Source organism: Gadus morhua, chromosome 6, assembly GCF_902167405.1.
Source record: "Gadus morhua chromosome 6, gadMor3.0, whole genome shotgun sequence".
Classification (NCBI taxonomy): Eukaryota; Metazoa; Chordata; class Actinopteri; order Gadiformes; family Gadidae; genus Gadus; species Gadus morhua.
The window spans coordinates 3,319,785-3,339,663 of record NC_044053.1 but is presented as its reverse complement, the minus strand read 5'-3'; the positions used below and the strand labels follow the sequence as shown (position 1 = coordinate 3,339,663).

Here is a 19,879-nt window from a genome sequence, read left to right as displayed (position 1 = left end):
AAAGAGGTAAGAAGAAGGAGGGGAGGGAGGGAGAGAGAGAGAGCTAGAGGTCTTACTAAAGTAGAGAGAGAGGGGGAGAGAGAGAAAGCCCGGTGCCCCTGTATGGGGGGTGTAGGATGTTATCTGTCTCGTGCCCCCCCCACCCCCCCCATCCCTGGAGTGGGCTCAGTGGAATGCTCCCCGAAGATGGAGGAGTTCCAAAAGGGGGAGTGACGACAGAGGGAGCGAGAGACAGCACCAGAGAGAGAGAGAGCTAGAGAGAGTGTGGGAAAAGGGGGGGGGGGGGGGGAGAGAGTATATATACATCCCAAAGAGCCTGGTGCTCTAACACACAGCTGGACTACTGGCTGCTGGACTCAACTCCATTGGATATTTTGCCAGAAAGCCGGTGAGTTTGTACCTGATTCTACTATTTACGCTTGTCAATTTCCCTAAATTATTCAAATTTTTCTAGGATTCTCTTGGATTTATGAGGGTTTTTTTCCTCCTGTTTTTTTGATGGCCTTGCGTGGGAACTGCCTATGCCCGGGGAAATGTGAGACTCTCATTTGAATAATGGTTGCCTATCTACTGTTAACTTGGTGACATAGCACAATGAGAACTGTTTGAGGCAAACATAAAGCAGGGATATGGAGAGTAGATGTTCTGTAGCTCAGGGTTGTCTGCTGTTGTCTGGGAGTGCTCTAAAGGTTGTTTTCTACTTTAATGTGGTCAATAATTAGTCATTAGAGTACACGGTAAAGCCGTCTGCTTTTGGTGAAAGTTGTGCATTTGTAATTTGAGGAATTTGAACAGCAAAGTCCAGGTTTTCTTACATGCGTAGTTGAGCAAGTGCCATGAAGGGACTCGCCTTTTTCTTTCTCATTTGAGGACCTCTTTAATCTGGTCAAACGGTGAAGAACAACCGTTTTTTGGCCCAGGGAAGATATTTCCAAGACAAAACCAAGATAATTTCCCAGTAAGTATTGTATTTTGTATTATTGTGTTTTTATTTCATTATTCCAATTGCAATGCCCACCTCCAAAAGCGGCCAAAAATGTGTTCTGCTGTAAAAGTCTATCCTCCATTTTAAGATCACTTTGCCTCGTCTCGTTCCAATCGCCCGGCTTATGCAAGATTGTGAAAGAAAATACAGTGTAGTAGTTTTGTGATCGAACAAGCCGGATCTGATCAGTGATCAGCCCTCATGCAGTCATGTAAAACGACACCATTGATTTCCTCACACTGCACCAATTACTGGTCCACCCATTAAGACATACCAGTAGTGAAGCAAAAAAAGGGGCCTTCTAACACATCGGTATTGTTACGCTACGCACAACTGAACACCAAGTTGTGTCTGCCAACTCGCATCGTGAATTTGATGATAGACGGGTGGGCTGGTGCCTATAATGACAGAGGAAGTATGTTTCCTATTCCAGAACAAGTGTAGCGCTGGTGGTGGTGTTGGGGGAGGGGGTGGTGGTGGTGGTGGTGGCGGCGGCGGTGGCCTCCACCCAGATATGGGTGTGGCGTTCCTCCTCTCCCTGAACTGGCAGACGGATCCTCATGGAAGGATATCCGTGTGCTATCATCACTGTGGTGTGTGTTTTGGCCTTTTGAGTGTGATGCAATAGACATCATCGGTGTGAATGACCCATATCCCCCTAAACATGTTTGTCGAAGCCCAGAGCACACACATCGAAGCCGGATTGATGTTTGCTTTAATTGTTCCTGACGCAAAGGTCGGTCGGTGCGCCTACCTGGGCGGACTGCGTGCGTCGGAGGAGCGCAGGGACGCTCAGCTGGGAGTCTGTGTGTCACGGACAATGAGCGTCCCAGGGTGTGGCCCTGGGACGCTGTAACTGTAGAAGTGCAAGTTCAGACACGGCTCAATCTGTCAGGGAGTTGTGTTTGAGAGTTAACTGTCATGTGAAAATGTCTGGCACCAAGCACTGGAGGCACGGGGCTGTTGTTGCTGCTGCTGTTGTTGTTGTTGTTGTTGTTGTTTTGAACGGCGGGACCCTGACCTGAACCCCAGACACATAACAACAATGACATCAATCAATCAACATGATGACGATGAGCTTTGAGATTTGATTTGATTGTGTGTTTCCCTCCCCCTGTAGGCTCCAGCGTTGTCTCTGGCTGCTGCGGAGAAGAACCAGTGTGACTCAGGAGTAGATTGTCGTGCGACTGAAGCTCCCAGGATGACCACCTCTGTGGTGGATTGGATGGTGGAGAACAAGGACAAGGTGGAGCGAGCGGTGGAGATCGTAGGCCAGGCCTCTGAGGTCCTGGCCTCCACAGTGGGCCAGCTCCACCCCATCCTGGAGGCCGTGTTCATGGCCTCCGCCGAGATTCTCGGCAACCCCGAGGGCAAGGAGGCCCGCTACCTGACGGAGCAGTTTGAGCAGGTCAACCGGAAGCTGGAGCTGCTGCAGGCCGAGCAGGAGCAGATCGGCCGCGAGCTCCAGAGGTCCTCCATGAACAAGCAGAGCTTCGACCGCGAGGCCCAGATGCTCAGCCAGTACGAGAAGTTCCAGGAGTTCATCAACGCCAAGCCCAAGTTCAAAGCCAAGAAGAAGGAGAAGTTCCTCAGCCACTTCGAGAACACCGACGGGGACCTCAACCTGGACGCCCTCTATAACGCCGTCATAGGCAAGGACATCACGGGGACCCCCATGCTGGAGAACGTGGTCTCCGTCGAGGCCAGAGGCCGGCGGGCGGTGGAGGGATTCTGCGCGAGCCTCAAGAAGCTCTTTGTCGTGGGGATCTTTGCCGTCATGGGCCACGCCGCCCTGAAGGAGGGCGAGATCGACCAGGAGATGGTGAAGAAGTGGCAGGACCGCATGGAGAGGGTGGAGGTCCTGATGAAGGCGGCCGTGGACGACTGCACCCAGAACTTTGCCGAGCAGGCCAAAGCCGACACGGAGCGCGAGCTCCGGGACAAGACGGGCAGCCTGAGCGGGGACTTCATCAAGCCCATCCTGGCGTCCCTGGTGAAGAAGTACGACTGGGTGAGCTGGTCCGTCCGCGTGCTGCGGGCCGAGGAGTGGTTCCTGTACAGCTGGGTGGTGGGCAAGAAGTTCAGCGGCTGGGCCGGAGGCGAGAACTATTTCGAGGCGTCGACCAAGAACAAGTTCATGGTGGAGGTGTCCTTCTGCGTGGAGCCGGTGGTCCTCGACCAGACCCACATCCGGAAGGCCATCGAGGGCCAGAGGATGAAGAAAAACATGGTGGACGTGGCCGCCACTCTGAGCGGGAACGTTCCGGACTGTCTGGTGCACGCCGTCCACCCTGGGAAGGAGGTGGTGGAGAACAACAACTTCAAGCCCGATTGCTACTACTTTGTCAAACACAAAAGTGCCTACATCTGCATTCACCCCCTGTAGCTTCACACCTGGCCCGCGGGGTCTCTCGCTGCCAATTTGTCTTGAAAAAAGAAAAGCTTCAAATTCAATTATTCATTATTTTTTTGTACAATGGGTGCCTTTATTCAAACGTCGATGATGTGGAAAATTTGCCTTCGCTGGGATAGGAGATTTATGTCAGTTATTTTTTTGTAGGCCAATCTTTGGGGTGTTAATATCTAGCTTTGATCACATGCAACTCTTTGTCAATATGTCCTTTGCACATATAAACAAAATAACGAATGAAGGGGGATCAATTTCATCTGCCAAAATCAAGAGATACTATATGACTATCTGTGTTTTATTTTCATTGCAATAAATGTAAAACATTGAATGTGTCTGTGATTATCTTTCTTTTGCTCCTGGGTTTATAAAATGCAAGCCTCAACCAGTAGACGTCTCGAAATGACCCAGTCCTACTTATTTACAATGTAATGACACATTTAGACTCACTTATTAATGTGAACATTCACGTAATTGTACACAGAAATAGGCCTACAGACATACAGTTGGCATGTACAGTGCTGTCATTAACATGGCGCATAAAGCAATGGGCGCTTCGGAGTTTTGTTTCCTCTGAATGGGAGTGACTCTGAAACATGACGCTCGTCGTGACCAATAGGCGCACACCCACCCTGCTCTGGAACCACCTAGGTCTCCAAACTTCCGCAAACTTTTGAGGTGAGTCTAATCGCCTTAAAACTTGTATAAATCACGGAAATATACGATTACCTTGTGGCTTTAAGTAAATGTGACCTTCTCTCAAAGACGTACAGGAGATCTTATAAGAAAATAACGATGGAAACTATGCGTCTCGGAAAGGAGGGTCATCGGGCCTACTTTTAAATATTGCGTATGCGATTCCCTAGGTGAATAGCGCATACACATTGGCCTATATCTCCAGTATATATTGGCCTACATACGCTTCAAAAGTCAATCAATATCGCTTTGATTGACTTTGGAAGCGTAATGATGGTTAAAAACCTACTCCTTTAGTAATGGGCGTTGGTGGCAAACTGTATGACAGTCAAACAGCCGAGAAAAGCGCTACTCATTTCCCCCGGAACGCAACCCACTTCTCCATGGGTGATCGACGCGTGTTAACAGGCGAGGTTAACCCCGACATAACGCCTCCTCTGCAGTGTTAACCTGCGATGTTTGTTCAGCACTCTGTCCAGGGATGACAAAACGATGCAATTAGAGCCCTGGTAAACGATCAGATCGATAGGTTTTCCATTAAGAGGGTGCATTAAGGGGATCGTTGATGTCTCACGTCTGCTCTGCTCTGGGCTGTGGTTTTGGCCACAGAGCAGGAGGGTAGATGTACCGTAACCTCTCGGGTATGACTGTCAGCGAGTTCTGTTGAGAGAAGCCATCCACTGATGGTACGAGAAAGCTAAGTTGTGTCCGAAGTGTGTATACAGGAGGTCTTGTTCGTATTAGTGTGATTTGATCATCAGCACTTTCCTGTGTCAATTATTGCACGTGCTGTATGAATACATGCCGTTCCTCCAGCCACACTGAGAATTATGTTGTAAATATATTTAATTAGATATATCCGTCTCCTGCTGTCTGAAGTGTGTTCCTATGTAAGGTGATCTTAGACACTCCCCCCCACACTCACCAGTTCACTGCTTCCCACTGAAACTATGGGGAAGAGAGACAGACAGAGGAAGAGGGAATAGATTAAACACAGAGGAGAAGGAAGGGAGAGATGAGAGACAGAGATGAGAAGTGAGATTGCGTCTACACGCACGCGCGCGCCAGTACCCACCAGAAAATCCCATACTTTTGGTAACAGGATCCTATTCGTTCATTGTAACGTGATGTCTGCCCCTCAGTATTTCACCTTGTTTCCGACAACGGTACTCAACACGTTGAGTCTTTTGCTCGAACAGGCCGAAACGACCAGCCGTCAGTCTGAGCCAGAGTGCTCCTTCATCCTGTTAACGCTTCGGTTTGTGTTTCGTTTCATTTTAACTTATAAAGTCCTTCCCTAACCTGAGAGGGCTCTTATTCTCTCAGGTCAGACCTGAGTCATGGAGGCCGTTTCACTGCAGTCGTCTTCACAGAGCGAACAGACCTGCAGTGCCTCCTCAGCGGAACGCAGAGGAGGCAGCTGACTGAATGTTTTCCGTTGTCCGGTTGCCGTGGTTACCCCGCTGACTTGCGACGGAAAGCGCTGCCTTTGCCCAGCAAGTTTATCCTCTTCCCCTTTCAATCATGCCCCCCTCCCTCCACACAGGCACACATGCGGGCAAACACACACACACACATACGTATTATGAATTTATTTATCAATCATGCCCCCTCCTGCATGCACACACACACACACCCGCGCGCACTCGCTGGCACACACACACACACACACACACACACACACACACACACACACATACGTGTTATGAATTTATCGTTTTCAGTGAAGGTGGGAAAAAATGTGTATTAATTATTAGTAAGACGGGTGACCCCTGATGTCTGACACTTAGACCAATTTCATTATTACATGACATTATATGACGTATCACATGATCACAACACAATAAATGACATCATTACATTACAAAGCATCACCAGATACATTCTGAATTTAGTAATTTAGCAGACTCTTTTATCCAAATCTTTTCTAACAACTGAGACCGACAATATTTTCAACTTGCAGGTGCACCGACTAAAGTTTCAGTGCTGCACCGTCTAGTTTCGAAACAACAGCTGGAGAGAGCGTTAAGTATAGGAGTCGGACATACTGGGTAGATATCACATATCAAAGGGCTTGCATAACTCCACAACAACTTCAATCTTTACGACGCATTACGTCACGTTAACACATCAGCCTCGCGTTACGTTTGGTCGCATGGTTTCTAAACACGTGGCCTGCTCCCAGGTCACTCACCATGGGAACATGTGTCACCATGGGAACGTGTGTCACCATGGGAACATGTGTCAGCATGGTGTCTGGTTCACCAGTCGGGCTATCCTGGCCATTCGATTTCGATTCATCAGGTTCCGAATCGATTAATCACGATTCGATTCGATCTGCTCTTAAATAATGAAAATGGCTCAACTGTGTTACAAAATACAAATGTACTTTAATTTTTCTCTTCATCTTAAACAACAGATTTTAAGTGCAAACTTAAAATTTGGCAGTTTCAACTTGAGCTGTAAAACAAAACTGTATCCAGTCTCAAAAGTGCAATTTTGAAATTAGAAAGGAATTGCAAGTGAAAGTGTACTTGAACTACAACATTCCATCACTGCAAAATGCATTAAGCCATTGTTTATTAAAGTGCCAAAATAATAATAACGGTAAAAAGACAAAACCAAAAAAAATCTCATGCCCTATGAATCGATATTGCAGAATTTCAATGAAATCAATCCAAAATCGATTAAATCGATTTTACCCAGCCCTATTCACAAGTACCATCGATGAGACACCCACTCTCCCACATGCACACACATTCCCAGATACACACACCTCACCTCTCTCCACTGGACAGGCAACAACATTCCCAGATAGAAACACACCTATCCCCCTTCTAGACGGACAACAACATTCCCGTCTAGAAGGGAGATTCAAACATTCCCAGATACACACACCTCACTTCTCTCCACTGTAGACAGACAACAACATTCCCAGATAGACACACACCTATCTCCCCTCTAGACAAGACACCACATTCCCAGATACACACACTGATCTCCCTTGTAGACAGACACCAACGTTCCCAGAAACTATTATTTTCCGTAGGGTTTTTGTACTACAGTCTAAAGTTTAGAATGCAGACAACAGGGTTCGAACCAGAAACCTTCAGGCTGGGATTCATACATCCAGCCCACTTACAGACGCAGACGCCTCTCTGCATTCGAATGCGTTCTGCCACCCAGACATTAATCACTGGGCTGACATCACCCGGAGTGGCCGGCCGCTAGACGGAGATGCCAGATAAACAGCTAAATTCAAGGTCACAGCTCCGGACGTCCCCCAGGCTGAGGACACGCTTGTCAGACGAAATGTATTGGCTCCCATTTATTTGGAACGTGAGCTCCATAGTGAGCAGTGTTTTTTCGGAGCCGGGAAGTCATTTCTCTGATTGAGTTCGGTGCGTAAACAAGAAGGTTATATACAAAACCACTGAACAAAAAAACAATGCAGCTCATTACAAAATCATGAAGGAGCCAAGTCCTTGGTTTTCAGTTGTTGTTTTTCCCGTATTGTGTGTTTGTGTGTGTGTGTGTGTGTGTGTGCTTTGTTAATTGATGTTCATGCTGCGTGTGTGCTCCGTCAGTCTCGTCAGTGTTTTTGTTTCATTAGTATATATATTCTGGTGTGGTCTTCTGCTTGTGCTGGCTTTCAGAGTCCCGCTAGGCGCGACGTTAGCTGTTAGTCGCGGCTAGCTGTGTTGTTCGTGGCTTGCTGTGATGTTAGCGGCTAGTTGTGGTGTTGGCTGTGGTGTGGGCTGCTCGGTGCTGGGTCAGTGTTAGCGGATAGCTAGCTGCGGTGTTAGCATAGTGTTAGCCAGTGTTGGCTGACACGCTGTGGGGCCTTGAGGAGGGCCTCTGAGAGATAGCAGAGCTGTGGTGCCGCTTTCACACCAAAAAGAACCGAGAGCCAGTTCCGGGCTGGTGCTAGGGCCAGTTCCAAACTGGTTCCAGCCTTACCCCAGTTAAGAACCGGTTGGTTTCACATCGGCCAGAGCCAGCCATGGAGCCGGCGTGAGCAACGTCATGACGTCACTGCAAACGTCTCCGCTAGTGAGCTTGGACAGAAGCATACGGCCGACATCTTTCTTTATTCTGGGTGGAAATAGTAGCATAGTTACGCCATTAAATGCGTTTATGGAAACATTTTTAGCGAGAAATGTGCATTTTACTTTCATAATGTTCGCTCGGTGAATGTGAAGGATGTTTGGTTTGATAGTTATGACGAAGAGGGAACGCTCCGTTCACTTGCATGGACATGGACTCATCTAGCTGCGTTGGCGCGTTGACGCGTTGAACCACCACACAATGATCAAGCGTCAGGTTAGGCGCGCAGAAGAACCCTCGCGCCAGTTTCAAACACAACAACAACAATTTCGTCTTCGATTCAATCCGTGTATGGTTCGTTCTTTGAATATTCCGATTTAAAACAAAATCAGAAAAAAATAAAGAACCATACACGGATTCACGTCCATTGTTTACTTCGGTGTTTTAAAAAATGCCGGTCTTCGTTGGTCTTCCTGTTTATGAAGGTACGGATAACTCCGCCCCCTGCCCCCGGCGTAAAAGCGGTTCTAGTTCTAGCCCAGCTCTAAAGTGGGGCCAGAGTTGAACCGGTTTTTAGGGGCCGGAGCCGGTTCTTTGGCGGTGTGAAACCAAAGCCCTGGCCCTAGCTCCGAACTGGCCCGGAACCGGCCCCGATTTTGCGGCGGTGTGAAAGGGGCATGGGAGGGGTGTTTTGGGGCCAACACCCCCCCCCCCTTGTGTTTGCTTTGCTTCAAGGAATTCAAATTCACAACAAACCGATGGACACACAGCATATCTTTGCTGAAACCGAAGGGTTTTTAGAAAAGAGATTCATTACACCTTTCAAACCCAGACACCATTAGGTGCTTTTTCAAAAATGTAAAGATATTTAAAGGACAGTCCTACTGAAAGTCAATCATTGGTCAAACATTAAAGAGAAATGTAAAATACTGCAAAACAATTTACCATCCTAAATAAAAAGGTTTGAAATAAATAAATGTATTAAGCCCTCAACCTGAAGTAATACTATACTGTGATAATGGATGGTCAACTTTTTTCCTTTGTGAATATCTCAGCTGTATGACGTCATGTTGTGATATGTTATTGCCCAATAGAAACGAGCATCCTATTCATGTGAAACAACCCCTACTGGTCTTTCCTCCCAGCGCATGGTTGAGTCATTGCTCATGGGGTGTGTCGCAATCCCAACAGCCTTTTGAGTTTTTGTTCCACTTAAACTCAGCTGCTGTCGCCTCTCTACTTTCTTATCAGTGTTTCCCTGGGCGGCGAGCAGCACAAAGAGAGCCCGGTTGACCTGAAAACCCCTTCACTGTAAGTACAACAAGGACTCTGCCGAGTTTGTGAGTGCATAGAATAACTCTGTTAGCTTTGTGTTGTTTTTTAGGACATGTTTCCTCCTTGTTTCCTCAGATCCTTAACTCTGTAGTCAACCCTTTCCACTTCTATCCGGGTTTGTTGTTCATTCTTCATCAATAACATCCCTCTGTTCTTCGTCAGGCTCTTTTCAAACACCTTGAGTTTGAGGGCGCAATGGCGGCCAACCTACAGAAGCTGGTGGCGGGCAAGAAGGACATGGTGGAGACGGTGATGGAGGTGTTCGAGCAGGGCGCCGAGGTAGTGGCCAGCATGGCGGGCGACCTCTTCCCTATCTTCTCCCTCGCCGCCCCCTTGGTGAAGCTGGCGCTGGACAACGTGGAGAGCAAGGAGGCCGCCTTCATGACGGACCAGTTCAAGAAGGTCCGTGAGCGGCTGGAGGTGGTGTCGGAGCAGAACCAGCGCATCAACGACGAGATCAAGAAGAGCGGAGTGGACGCCGCCTACTTCTCGGTGGAGGAGAACATCAGCAACCAGTTCCGGAAGTACATGGACATCCTCAACGCCAAGCCCAAGTTCCGCGAGGTGAAGAAGAAGACCTTCCTGGAGCACTTTGTCAAGTCGGGCGGGGACAAGAACCTCCACACCCTTTACAACGCCGTGACCGGGGAAAACTTCTCTGGGGAGTCTGTGCTCGCCATCACGCTCAACTACAACGAGAAAAGCCGCAGGGTGATGGAGGAATTCTGCGCTAGGCTGAAGAAGCTCTTCTGCATCGGCATCATCGCCCTGATGGGCTACACCGTCCTGAAGGACTCTGGCGACGAAGAGGAGATCCTCGGCGAGTGGGGCGAGAAGATGAAGGACGTGCAGGGCAAGATGCACGCCGTCATCGAGGACTGCATCGTCAGCTTCCCCAAGCAAGCCGAGACGGACTGTCGTCGATTTGTCAGAGACCACTCTGAGATGACCAACCAGCAGCTGGCTGACGCAATCATAGACCAGCTGAAGAACAAGTTTGACTGGGTGTACTGGTCGGTGCGCATATTCAAGACCCCAAAGGGCATGTTTGCCCCCAAGGTCTTCCACTGCCCGACCGGACAGAGCCGCTTCAAGGTGTCTGCCTCGGACGAAAAGCTGAACATCATGGTGTCCTACAGTGCCTCGCCGGAGCCCATCGACAAGGTCCGCATCCAGGCGCTCATCATGAGCCAGAAGAAAAGCTCAGTGGTGGGGGTGGCGGAGATGCTCTTCGAGACCCTGCCCGGGTCCTCCATGGTCCACACTGTGAAGACCTCCAGGGATCTGGCCTGCACATGGAGCTTCTCTCCGGAGCTCCACTACTGGGACGAGCACGATAAGTTATCTGTGTGCGTCCACTCGGCGTGATGCCCTTAGACCAGAGGGGGTCCGCCGTAGGTCACAGGTCGGCCTTAGTCCGACGAGTTTTGCACTCACTTTGACATTGCCAAAGACGATCACTGCTTTTTTTATTATACAAGAGTTGTTTTGTGCGTTGGATGTTAACATGTTTCTCTTAGTTTCTGCATATCTTTCTACGCGTATTATAAAACAAGCACATTATAATTGCCTTGACTCAATAATGTCCATCTCAGCTACAGGCATTTCATACACAGGCTAGATGCTGCCAAATCAAAATGCTTGATCCATAACAATATCCAAGTTTCATTTGGTAGAATTAGTGCTCAGACAAAAAGTCTAATTTCACTACAAATTCTGAAAGACCCAGATGAATATCGTTTGAGTAATGACACAATCTTTCGACAATATTATATCGGTAATTGCCATGTAAGGTTATTTAATTTAGCTTTTAATGTTTCCCTTGAGCAGAAGTGTTTTCAGAATAGTCATTACACTAGACTAGAGGGACTAGAAGAAGTGTTGTTCTACAGGGGAGAGGCCATGCGAGCGATTCATCCACCATCTTTACGCAATCATTCCGATGTTTATCTTGCTCGCCTGATTTGGGGGTGGGTGGAACGAGGGTGGAACGAGGGTGGAACGAGGTTGGAACGAGGGCACCACTCTGTATGGGGACTTGGCCAGTCTGACGTCTGGGCCATAGTTCCTAGTGTTGAAGTGCCACTATTAAAAGAAACTGAAACTGCAAGCTAGAAACTTATTTTAAGGCCTCTGATCTGTTTTGGCATTCATATCATGCAGTCACTTTGCACTTAGGTCAGTTTAAAGTGTTTAAGGTGGGATATTTTCGTTGGTCATATAAATATAACCCAGGTGGGAAGAAAAATACATATACATATTTACATTTTTGTCTCAAATGTGCTATTAGTTTGTACTGCATTTGTGGTTTTTATACGCTTTTAAGGTTTTATAACCACAAAACCTATTCCCAGTCTGACTAACTTTTTTACTTTTTCTGAATGGTAATATTTGTATTTTCCTAAAGAGAAAGAAAAGCAATATTAATTAAGTATAAGTGTTTCTGAATGATTTATTGTGAAGATGACAGATAATCAATGAGGATGTGTAACCATTTTGCCTTGAACAGAGAAAAGCGAATCAATATATGTTCCAACCATCCAAATAAAGCCAATGCCATTCTGTAGTCCTTGCTTATAATTTTTGTTTATTATTTTTTCTTATACATTAATAAACTATTAACGCACATTTACAAACATAAATATATATATGTTTTTATTTATTTTCAACGGCTAATATCAACAGCTTTTCATTTCCAATATCACTACCATGGTAAACTTCAATTTGTTATGATTTTTATCACTTTTCATATTCACATCAACACAGTCAGTGTGGATGTGAATATGTGTGTGTCCATCTAGGCATCGGATCTTCTAATGTCTGGCGCATTTAATACACAACATCGCTTATTATAACGCTCATACACGCAACAACGGTACTAAATATGATTCCCAAGTTGCTGTAGGTCATAACACGCCCCCACCTCCCAAGAAGTCAGAACTTTTTTGAAAGCCATGCTGTTGGAATTTCAGATGAAAGAGAGGGTTGTCTGTCCCTTTAAGAGACGCTTTCTTCAGCCTACCTTGCGAGGAAGGCTTCAAGTTAGGCGTTTGAGTCAGAACCACCAATGGGTTGAACCAATCAGCGTCCTATGTATTTCCTATAAGGGCCCGCCCCTATCCAAACAATGACCTCCCAGATGGATCTATTATATAAACCATCCTCAGGTAACCGGTTACTCATCTGCATTAACCTCCATAAAATGGCATGGAGTGAGGCAGTTAGCTTTGCATCATGGTTCTTTGGTAACAGGGGTAAACAGAAAGTAGTACTCAAGCCTGTTGGCCTGGAAACACCAGTGTGTCATTATGTGGTTGGTGCCTCTGTAATTGTCTTCTATTTTGGGTGTTGCGTATCTTTCGTTCTGTTTCACCGCCGGAATGAACCAACAAGCAAGTGCAGAGAAAATAGAAACTGCGTCTTCATATTTATTTTAATTCAACTTGTTTCCTGATAGTCATTTAGCGGCAAGAAAGAACATCCAAAAGATTAATATGTATTCATTAATGACTTAAGTTAAAAAAATATGTATATTTTTAGGATATATGTCAAGTTCTAAAGTGTGAAACTAAGTTCATGTAGTATGTGATTAAGTTTAAGTTTCACTGTACATCACAAGATGCACGTTGTGACATATTGCGACATCTGGATCCTGACAGATGATCAGGGTCAATAACATAATGGTTGTGTCCTTGATATCCCAGCCTCCCATCCAGTTAATAACGTTTGGAGCAGAACAGCCAGATCGGTAACTATGGCAACAGTAGGTATGATGCATTGAAATGGATGCAAATCAAATTTACTACTTTTCTGCAGAGTTCAGCCTCTCGGTCGGAATCAAAGGGACAGTAATCTGCTTTCACGTAGGAAAAGACACAAAATCATATTTCTAAGATAACTGGCCTGTGTGTGTTTTAGTGTGTGCGTGTGTATGTGCATGCGTGTGTGTGTGTGTGTGCCTGTTATTTCCTTGCCCATAGGCACATGTATCCTCTTGTAGTCTGGTTTTCATCTTGAACATTCTCCTTTCAGAGAAAACACTGCAAGTCCCATTACTCTTTTAAAAATCGACCAAAAATACTGTACTGATGTCATGGAAATATAAATTTCATCTTGACAAAATCTTAAAACAATCCCTGATAACTTAATGAATTAAATGCAGCCATCTTCGCCTACCACTTTATTCTCTTTAGTTTCAGTGTCCAGTGGGTGCGTCTATGTAGATGTGAGGCAGTGATTTCCCCATGATGCATTGCTTTCCTCCAGTAAGACTATGATAACGGAGTGTCTGCCTGTTTTGTGGTGATAATACCCTCACATTACGGACTGTCATCCCATTACTGCCTGACCTTCACTTTATTCCCTTTCTATAATTTTATTCCATCCAGTGCCTCGAAAATGGGTTTAATACGTTTACAAGGAACCTCTAGATTGTATCTCACAACAACACAGTGAAGGCAGTCACCAATCGATCCATCTAGTGGAGGGGTACAGCCTGCAGGACCGGCCAATCCAGCCAATATACTGTTTCAAACTGCACCGACAACATCATCAGAGTCTACAAAAGAAAACTCAAGAAAAAAGGTATGTCAAGTTTATTAAATATTGTTTTTGTATGTGGAGTTTGTGTGTTGGAGAGCTGGTTCAAGCAGCCTCACCTGGCCCGTGTCAGACTGATTGCCCCAGGACTGGGTGAGGCTGTACACACCTGTGGGACATTGGCCTAATCAAGGCGCGCACCACTAAACCATCCATCACCCGACACGCGCCAGAGCTACAGAGGGGGCATGGTCACAACACCTCCTCTGGCTGGGACAGCTGGCCAATCAACTGGTTTGTACCACTAAGGCTGTGTGTGGAAGGGTCAAAGTAGTCCCCCAAATAACCTGGGCGGTGCTAGCTGGCACAAGAGGATACCAGGTCCCTAGTCTCACATATCAGGCTTCAGAGAAGCTGAGCGTCTGATGGACGGGGGCTTTCACTTTCTTTCGCCCCATATTTGTTTAGACCAATCATGTCGCTGGAGGCGGGGCTCTTGAGTGTGATTGGTGAACATCTTCCTCGGCCATCTAACATTAGAAAAGAAATGTGAAAAAGATGTAACCTAAAAACAACTCTCTCCAATTATCCAACACAGTATTCCTGTATTAAATGTAAATTAAGTTGAGACTTGCTACTTTGTGTCCGCCACCTGTGTCATATCTTGGTGCGAGCGCAATCCAAGCAGAACCCCACACACACACACACACACACACACACACACACACACACACACACACACACACACACACACACACACACACACACACACAAACACAAACACAAACACAAACAAACAAACACACCTTTCCAAATTCCCTTGAAAGCTTCATTGACTCATGCTAATTACTTTTCTCTGGAATATCTCCGTGACGAAACCGGCTCCAGTGCTGGCTTCGGGCCCTGCCTCCGTGTCCCTGCAGCATTCCTGCTGAGACCGAGTAGGACCGCGGGGTCACAGACTACTATTCCCCTGATCATTCAGTAGATTAAGAAACGCTGTTCACCGCTAACTTCGACATGTCCCCGTGAAAGAAGAAGTGCTAATTCAGAACAAAAACATTTTCCAGATGTTCCGAAAGAAAGCCAACGGGCCTTAGTGTGTGAAGATCAAACAGTGGTTCATAAGTAATATACATATTTATGTAAATATATCTTTCTCATAGTTATATAAACATGATTTATCATTTTGATTTGTTTAATCATTCTCTCGTGGATCAAGGTATCCTCAGACCTCCTTAACAGCATCTCAGGGTCAAAGGCCCATGGGACCCGATCCACCAGACTTCCAGAACCTTCCATCTTCTAGAACCCTCCTCCTTCTGCCTAGCGACAGACTGAGCGAGGTTCCCTCCCAGCGTGAGCGAGCTCAGGTTGAGGGTGGGGTCGAGGAGGTGGGCGTCGCGAGCAGCACAATGTATCTTTATGGGGAAGACCACCGTTTGGTGGCCGCGTGATGTTTTCCCTGCGTTCCTGAGGCGGTCACCTGACGGTTTCGGACTCAGTGTCAGGGCTGTGTGGACAAATCTTTTCCACGGGAGAGTTAATGTGTCGTGATTCAAAACATGTCTTCGCCAATTCCTGGGTTTGGGTGGTCAGCCCTTTTTTTTAGTGTCACCTTCATCATGTGGGCAGAGGAGGGGCGAGGAGGAGACACTGGAGCCCTCTATCACGGCTCTGTCTCCGGCCTCGTACTCAGAAGAATCTGATGTTCTCCACCATTTAAGAACTGTTTTTTTGCCCATTTACATTTAAGGCATTTAGCAGATTCTTTTACGACATACTGACGTTCAGGAACCCCTCGACACTCAGCTAGGAGGAGCCGGCGGGATCGAACTAGCTACCTTCCGGTGTCAAGTCAATAAGGAAGGATTCGGTGTGTTGTGGCCTCGGCATACAGTCAGTTTGACACCGCTGACTTAGTATTATATGGAAGCAAGCTATCTAAACATCCTTCCATCGATCCACAAACCTATCCACCCTTCTAACCGTTCATCCCCCATCCGTCTATTTAAACATTCATCCATCTATCCTTCCTTCCATCCACCCCTTCGTCCATCCATCCAGCTATACTTCTATGTAACCATCCATCCATAAAGACGTCTATTTAAACATAATGTTGTTATCCATCCATCCCACTAGGGAAATACAAACGTTGATCGTTGCATGGTGTCACATGTCTATCCATAATAACGCGACAGATAATCAGAGATGAGGCAGTGAATGAATGATAACATCTAAAACATGGAAATAAGGCACGCTGTTGGAGACGGATGCTTCCTATAGTGGCCCGATGTGTGTGTCCTTCTCCGGTCTATGAACGCATGCGTCTGCCGTTACAACAGGGCTGATCACACGAAACTGGGGAATTGGAAAAGAGACGTTTGGAATCCCGACGCATTTAAGGTCAACCCAGCCTGGCACTGACTGAGTGAAACAGGTCAGGTGACCCCATCAGGAACACAGGAAACCATCACAGGCCACAGAGGACATGGTCATCACCATGACGATACATTAGTGCTCGCCCACCTCCTCGACCCCACCCGTCAGCCTCGTGCCCACTGCACCGTCAGTCAAAGGACTCAGAAGGCGTGTCTGACGGATGGGGGAGGTTTCCAGGGTCGTCAGAGCCCGAGACATTTCACACATTTGCATACGTGTTCCGATTGGATGACGGATCAGTCGCTGCCGAAAAAGTTGAATATTTTTCAACTTTTTGACGGAGCCTTCGACGCACGGATCCACAATGCATTGCGCGTCCGTCCCCATTCAAAGTCAATGGGGATCTGTCAACGGACGGAGGCAGTGGGCACGAGGCAGCGAGGTTCATCGCTGGCAGAGGGAGGACGACTAGAGAAGCTGGAAGGTTCTAGAAGGCCGGTGTATCAGGTCACATGACCTGCTAACCCTGAAATGCTGTTATAGGTGTCTGAGGGTACCTTGATCCACAAGAGAAATATGAAATACATCAATATTATAAATTATGTTTCATATCCATACCTTTATCTTATATGTATATATTAATATTTATTAATGTTAAATATGGATTATGATGGAAGGCTTTATCGTATTAATTGCGTTAGCGCGAGCTAGCATTGAACCCATAATGCAATAGCTGGGGACTCAAGCTTCCTTTGATGCCTAAATAGAAACACATGGGCGGAACGCACTGGCATTCACGGCCCTAGACTTCAAACAACTCATTTCCCCTGCCCACGCCCGTGCCCCTGCAGTTCAGTTATTTACCCATGATGCACCTGTCCTCAGCTGCCCTGTGTTTACATTCCAGCTGTGCGATTCCCCCTGTTCTCTGGAAGACAGGAAGGCCCCAACATGTCCCTCTGCAACTCTGTCAGGCACTTTATTCCACGAACACCTGAAGACCGCCCCAAATCATCTTGTTGACTTGACTTTGGTTAACGCTTTCACATTCTCGTGCGTGTGTGTGTGTGTGTGTGTGTGTGTGTGTGTGTGTGTGTGTGTGTGTGTGTGTGTGTGTGTGTGTGTGTGTGTGTGTGTGTGTGTGTGTGTGTGTGTGTGTGTGTGTGTGTGTGTGTGTGTGCTTTAAACAGAAATTGAGTCAGACGATGCCAGATGTTGAAAACCTCTTCCTCCATGGTTTCCAGGAGAGCAAAGAAAAATGAATCATCATCACTCCCTCGACCCCAACCCCGGGATCACAGCAGGAAAGGATGACAGGAAACAGGACGGACACCCCAGTGGAGGTTTTGGTCAACTTTTTTGAGGATGTGTGTTCTGAAAGAGATGTTGTTCAAGAGAAAATTATGATATATACCCTATCTATTGAATAATGTTTGTGCACTGTAATTTGATGCCTATCATTTGCTATGAAATAGTGTAGTGTCGTCTGAGAAAAGGGAATCATTATTATCAAAAAGGACTAATTAGTCACACAAAGGGAATGTTTCAAAATCCTATATTGAAGACTTATATTTGTTTTCATGAGCACTACATTTAATTGTATTGTTTATATTGTATTGAGGCTTTTCCAACGTTATGAACAGTAGATAGATAGATAGATAGATAGATAGATAGATAGAGTGTCTTATGCCGTTGTGAAAAATGTATTCAACCTGCGTAAACACGTTCAATTACTGGCGCAGTGGTTGAATACATGTTCAACTTGCTTTACACATTGTAACTGAAGGCCTACTTCCCTTGTGACAGGTTCTGAGTGATTGGCGCGTGCACAGTTGTATTTCTGTTGCATGTTGCCCAATCCCCGCAGGGGAATTCACTGGAAGTGTGCTGTTTGTTTTAAACGTCAGGTGTGTCCAGTTGAGATGACAGTTTGTCCCATGCTTTCAACATAGTTTCGTTTCATTAGTACAAGGAACTTGTTCTGCAAATTGAAATATTGTCAGATAAAAGATTTACCGTCACTGAGTCAGAGTCAAATCAGGAAGCCATCAGCCAAAGAGTTCACTGTACATAAGTTCCTTGGACTCAATAAAAGAGAGACAGCCCAGGAGACTGTCTCTAACGATGCTTGCTGCAGCTATACGTCAACCCTGTAAGGTGTGTGTGTGTGTGTGTGTGTGTGTGTGTGTGGGGGGGGGGGGGGTGTTTAAGTGCGTGTGTGTGTGTGTGTGTGTGTGTGTGTGTGTGTGTGTGTGTGTGTGTGTGTGTGTGTGTGTGTGTGTGTGTGTGTGTGTGTGTGTGTGTGTGTGTGTTTGGGTGTGTGTGTGATAGAAAGAGGGTTTGTGTTTGTGCGTGTGTGTTAACATCCATACCCCAGCATGTACTAGGTGGACGAAATTACGTGTTTATTTTCATTTAGTTCTAAACACTAAAACCCTAGCCCCAAATCTTAACTGTAAAACATAAAAGTCCTTGAACGAAGCATAATCTCTGCTGACATCTCTGCTTTTTACAACATGAACAACAGCATATTAACAATATTGCACGCACTAAAACTTTTTAGTGGTGTTTTTTCAGCTGCTGCTTAGATAGATATTGAATGGCATCAGCCCCATCTACTGGAGAGAAGTATTAAGCACTGTCTTCTACAAATAATGTATCTGGTCATTTTGGGACACATGAATAATGTAGTACTATCGGAACAAATCAAATGCGGAAATCCTTTGTTAATATATAAGAAGTATCGATTTTGCAAGGTGCAGAATGTAGATCATGCCCTTATCCTCCTATTCTCCTGCATTTGGTTATTGCGACTACGCTCATCTTATCTCAAAATAGCCGAACGCAGCATCTCTGCCCTGGTCGTTTCCATGGTTACGTAAAAATCCCCATCACACCCGGTGCCTTCGCCCTCAGGACAAATAAAGCATGGTTGTAATTCCAACACTGGCCGCGGGGGGGCAGTAGACCACCGCAGCCTGACCGTTTCGTCTCCCAGCGCAGGACCAGTAAATAATACACGCGCGCAGGGTGCACGCTCGCACGCACGTGCGCACTGCACCCACAGAGGCACTTTTTGGGTGCAATAGTTTAACTTACTGTCATGTTCGAACCCCATTGTGAAGTCTATGTCATCACCACGTGTTGAACACTACGGTGAAGGCTCCATGTATAGAGGTCACCGCCTCTGTTGGTGTGTTGGTTCTGCCTCACAAGATGGCGCCCGTTGTGACTTTTCACGATCCCTATCGGTATTTACATTTACATTCAGAAAATAGCAGATGCTTTTATCCTTAGAGACTTACAATAATTTCATTTGTCAGAAGAAAGAGAAATTGCAATATGCCTCTAGAACCAAGTGCCAAGCACTAACAATCGCTAGGTTAACCCATTCCCCGTATGCAACTAAGATAGCTAGGATAAGATGCTACACAATGCTAAGTACTATTTTTAAGTGCCAGGGGCCGGTATCATGGTGACCTCTGACC

At 46.3% G+C, this 19,879-nt stretch overlaps 2 protein-coding genes across 3 annotated transcripts; both read left to right on the top strand.

The window, feature by feature from the left end:
* The first annotated feature begins 261 nt into the window (after nucleotides 1-261).
* On the top strand, nucleotides 262-3,723 carry LOC115545026 (uncharacterized). Of its 2 annotated transcripts, none has more exons than XM_030357749.1 (2): nucleotides 262-388; nucleotides 2,106-3,723. In XM_030357749.1, exon 2 carries the CDS (start codon nucleotides 2,187-2,189, stop codon nucleotides 3,369-3,371), a length of 1,185 nt encoding a protein of 394 aa, XP_030213609.1. In that variant the 5' UTR covers nucleotides 262-388; nucleotides 2,106-2,186; the 3' UTR covers nucleotides 3,372-3,723. The 2 variants fall into 2 exon arrangements, with proteins under 2 accessions (XP_030213609.1, XP_030213610.1); XM_030357750.1 differs by lacking the exon at nucleotides 262-388 and adding an exon at nucleotides 412-958.
* A 255-nt stretch (nucleotides 3,724-3,978) lies between these two features.
* On the top strand, nucleotides 3,979-12,036 carry rpz4 (rapunzel 4). Its single transcript, XM_030357751.1, has 3 exons — nucleotides 3,979-4,070; nucleotides 9,387-9,446; nucleotides 9,633-12,036. Exon 3 carries the CDS (start codon nucleotides 9,666-9,668, stop codon nucleotides 10,836-10,838), a length of 1,173 nt encoding a protein of 390 aa, XP_030213611.1. The 5' UTR covers nucleotides 3,979-4,070; nucleotides 9,387-9,446; nucleotides 9,633-9,665; the 3' UTR covers nucleotides 10,839-12,036.
* The last annotated feature ends 7,843 nt before the right edge of the window (nucleotides 12,037-19,879 follow it).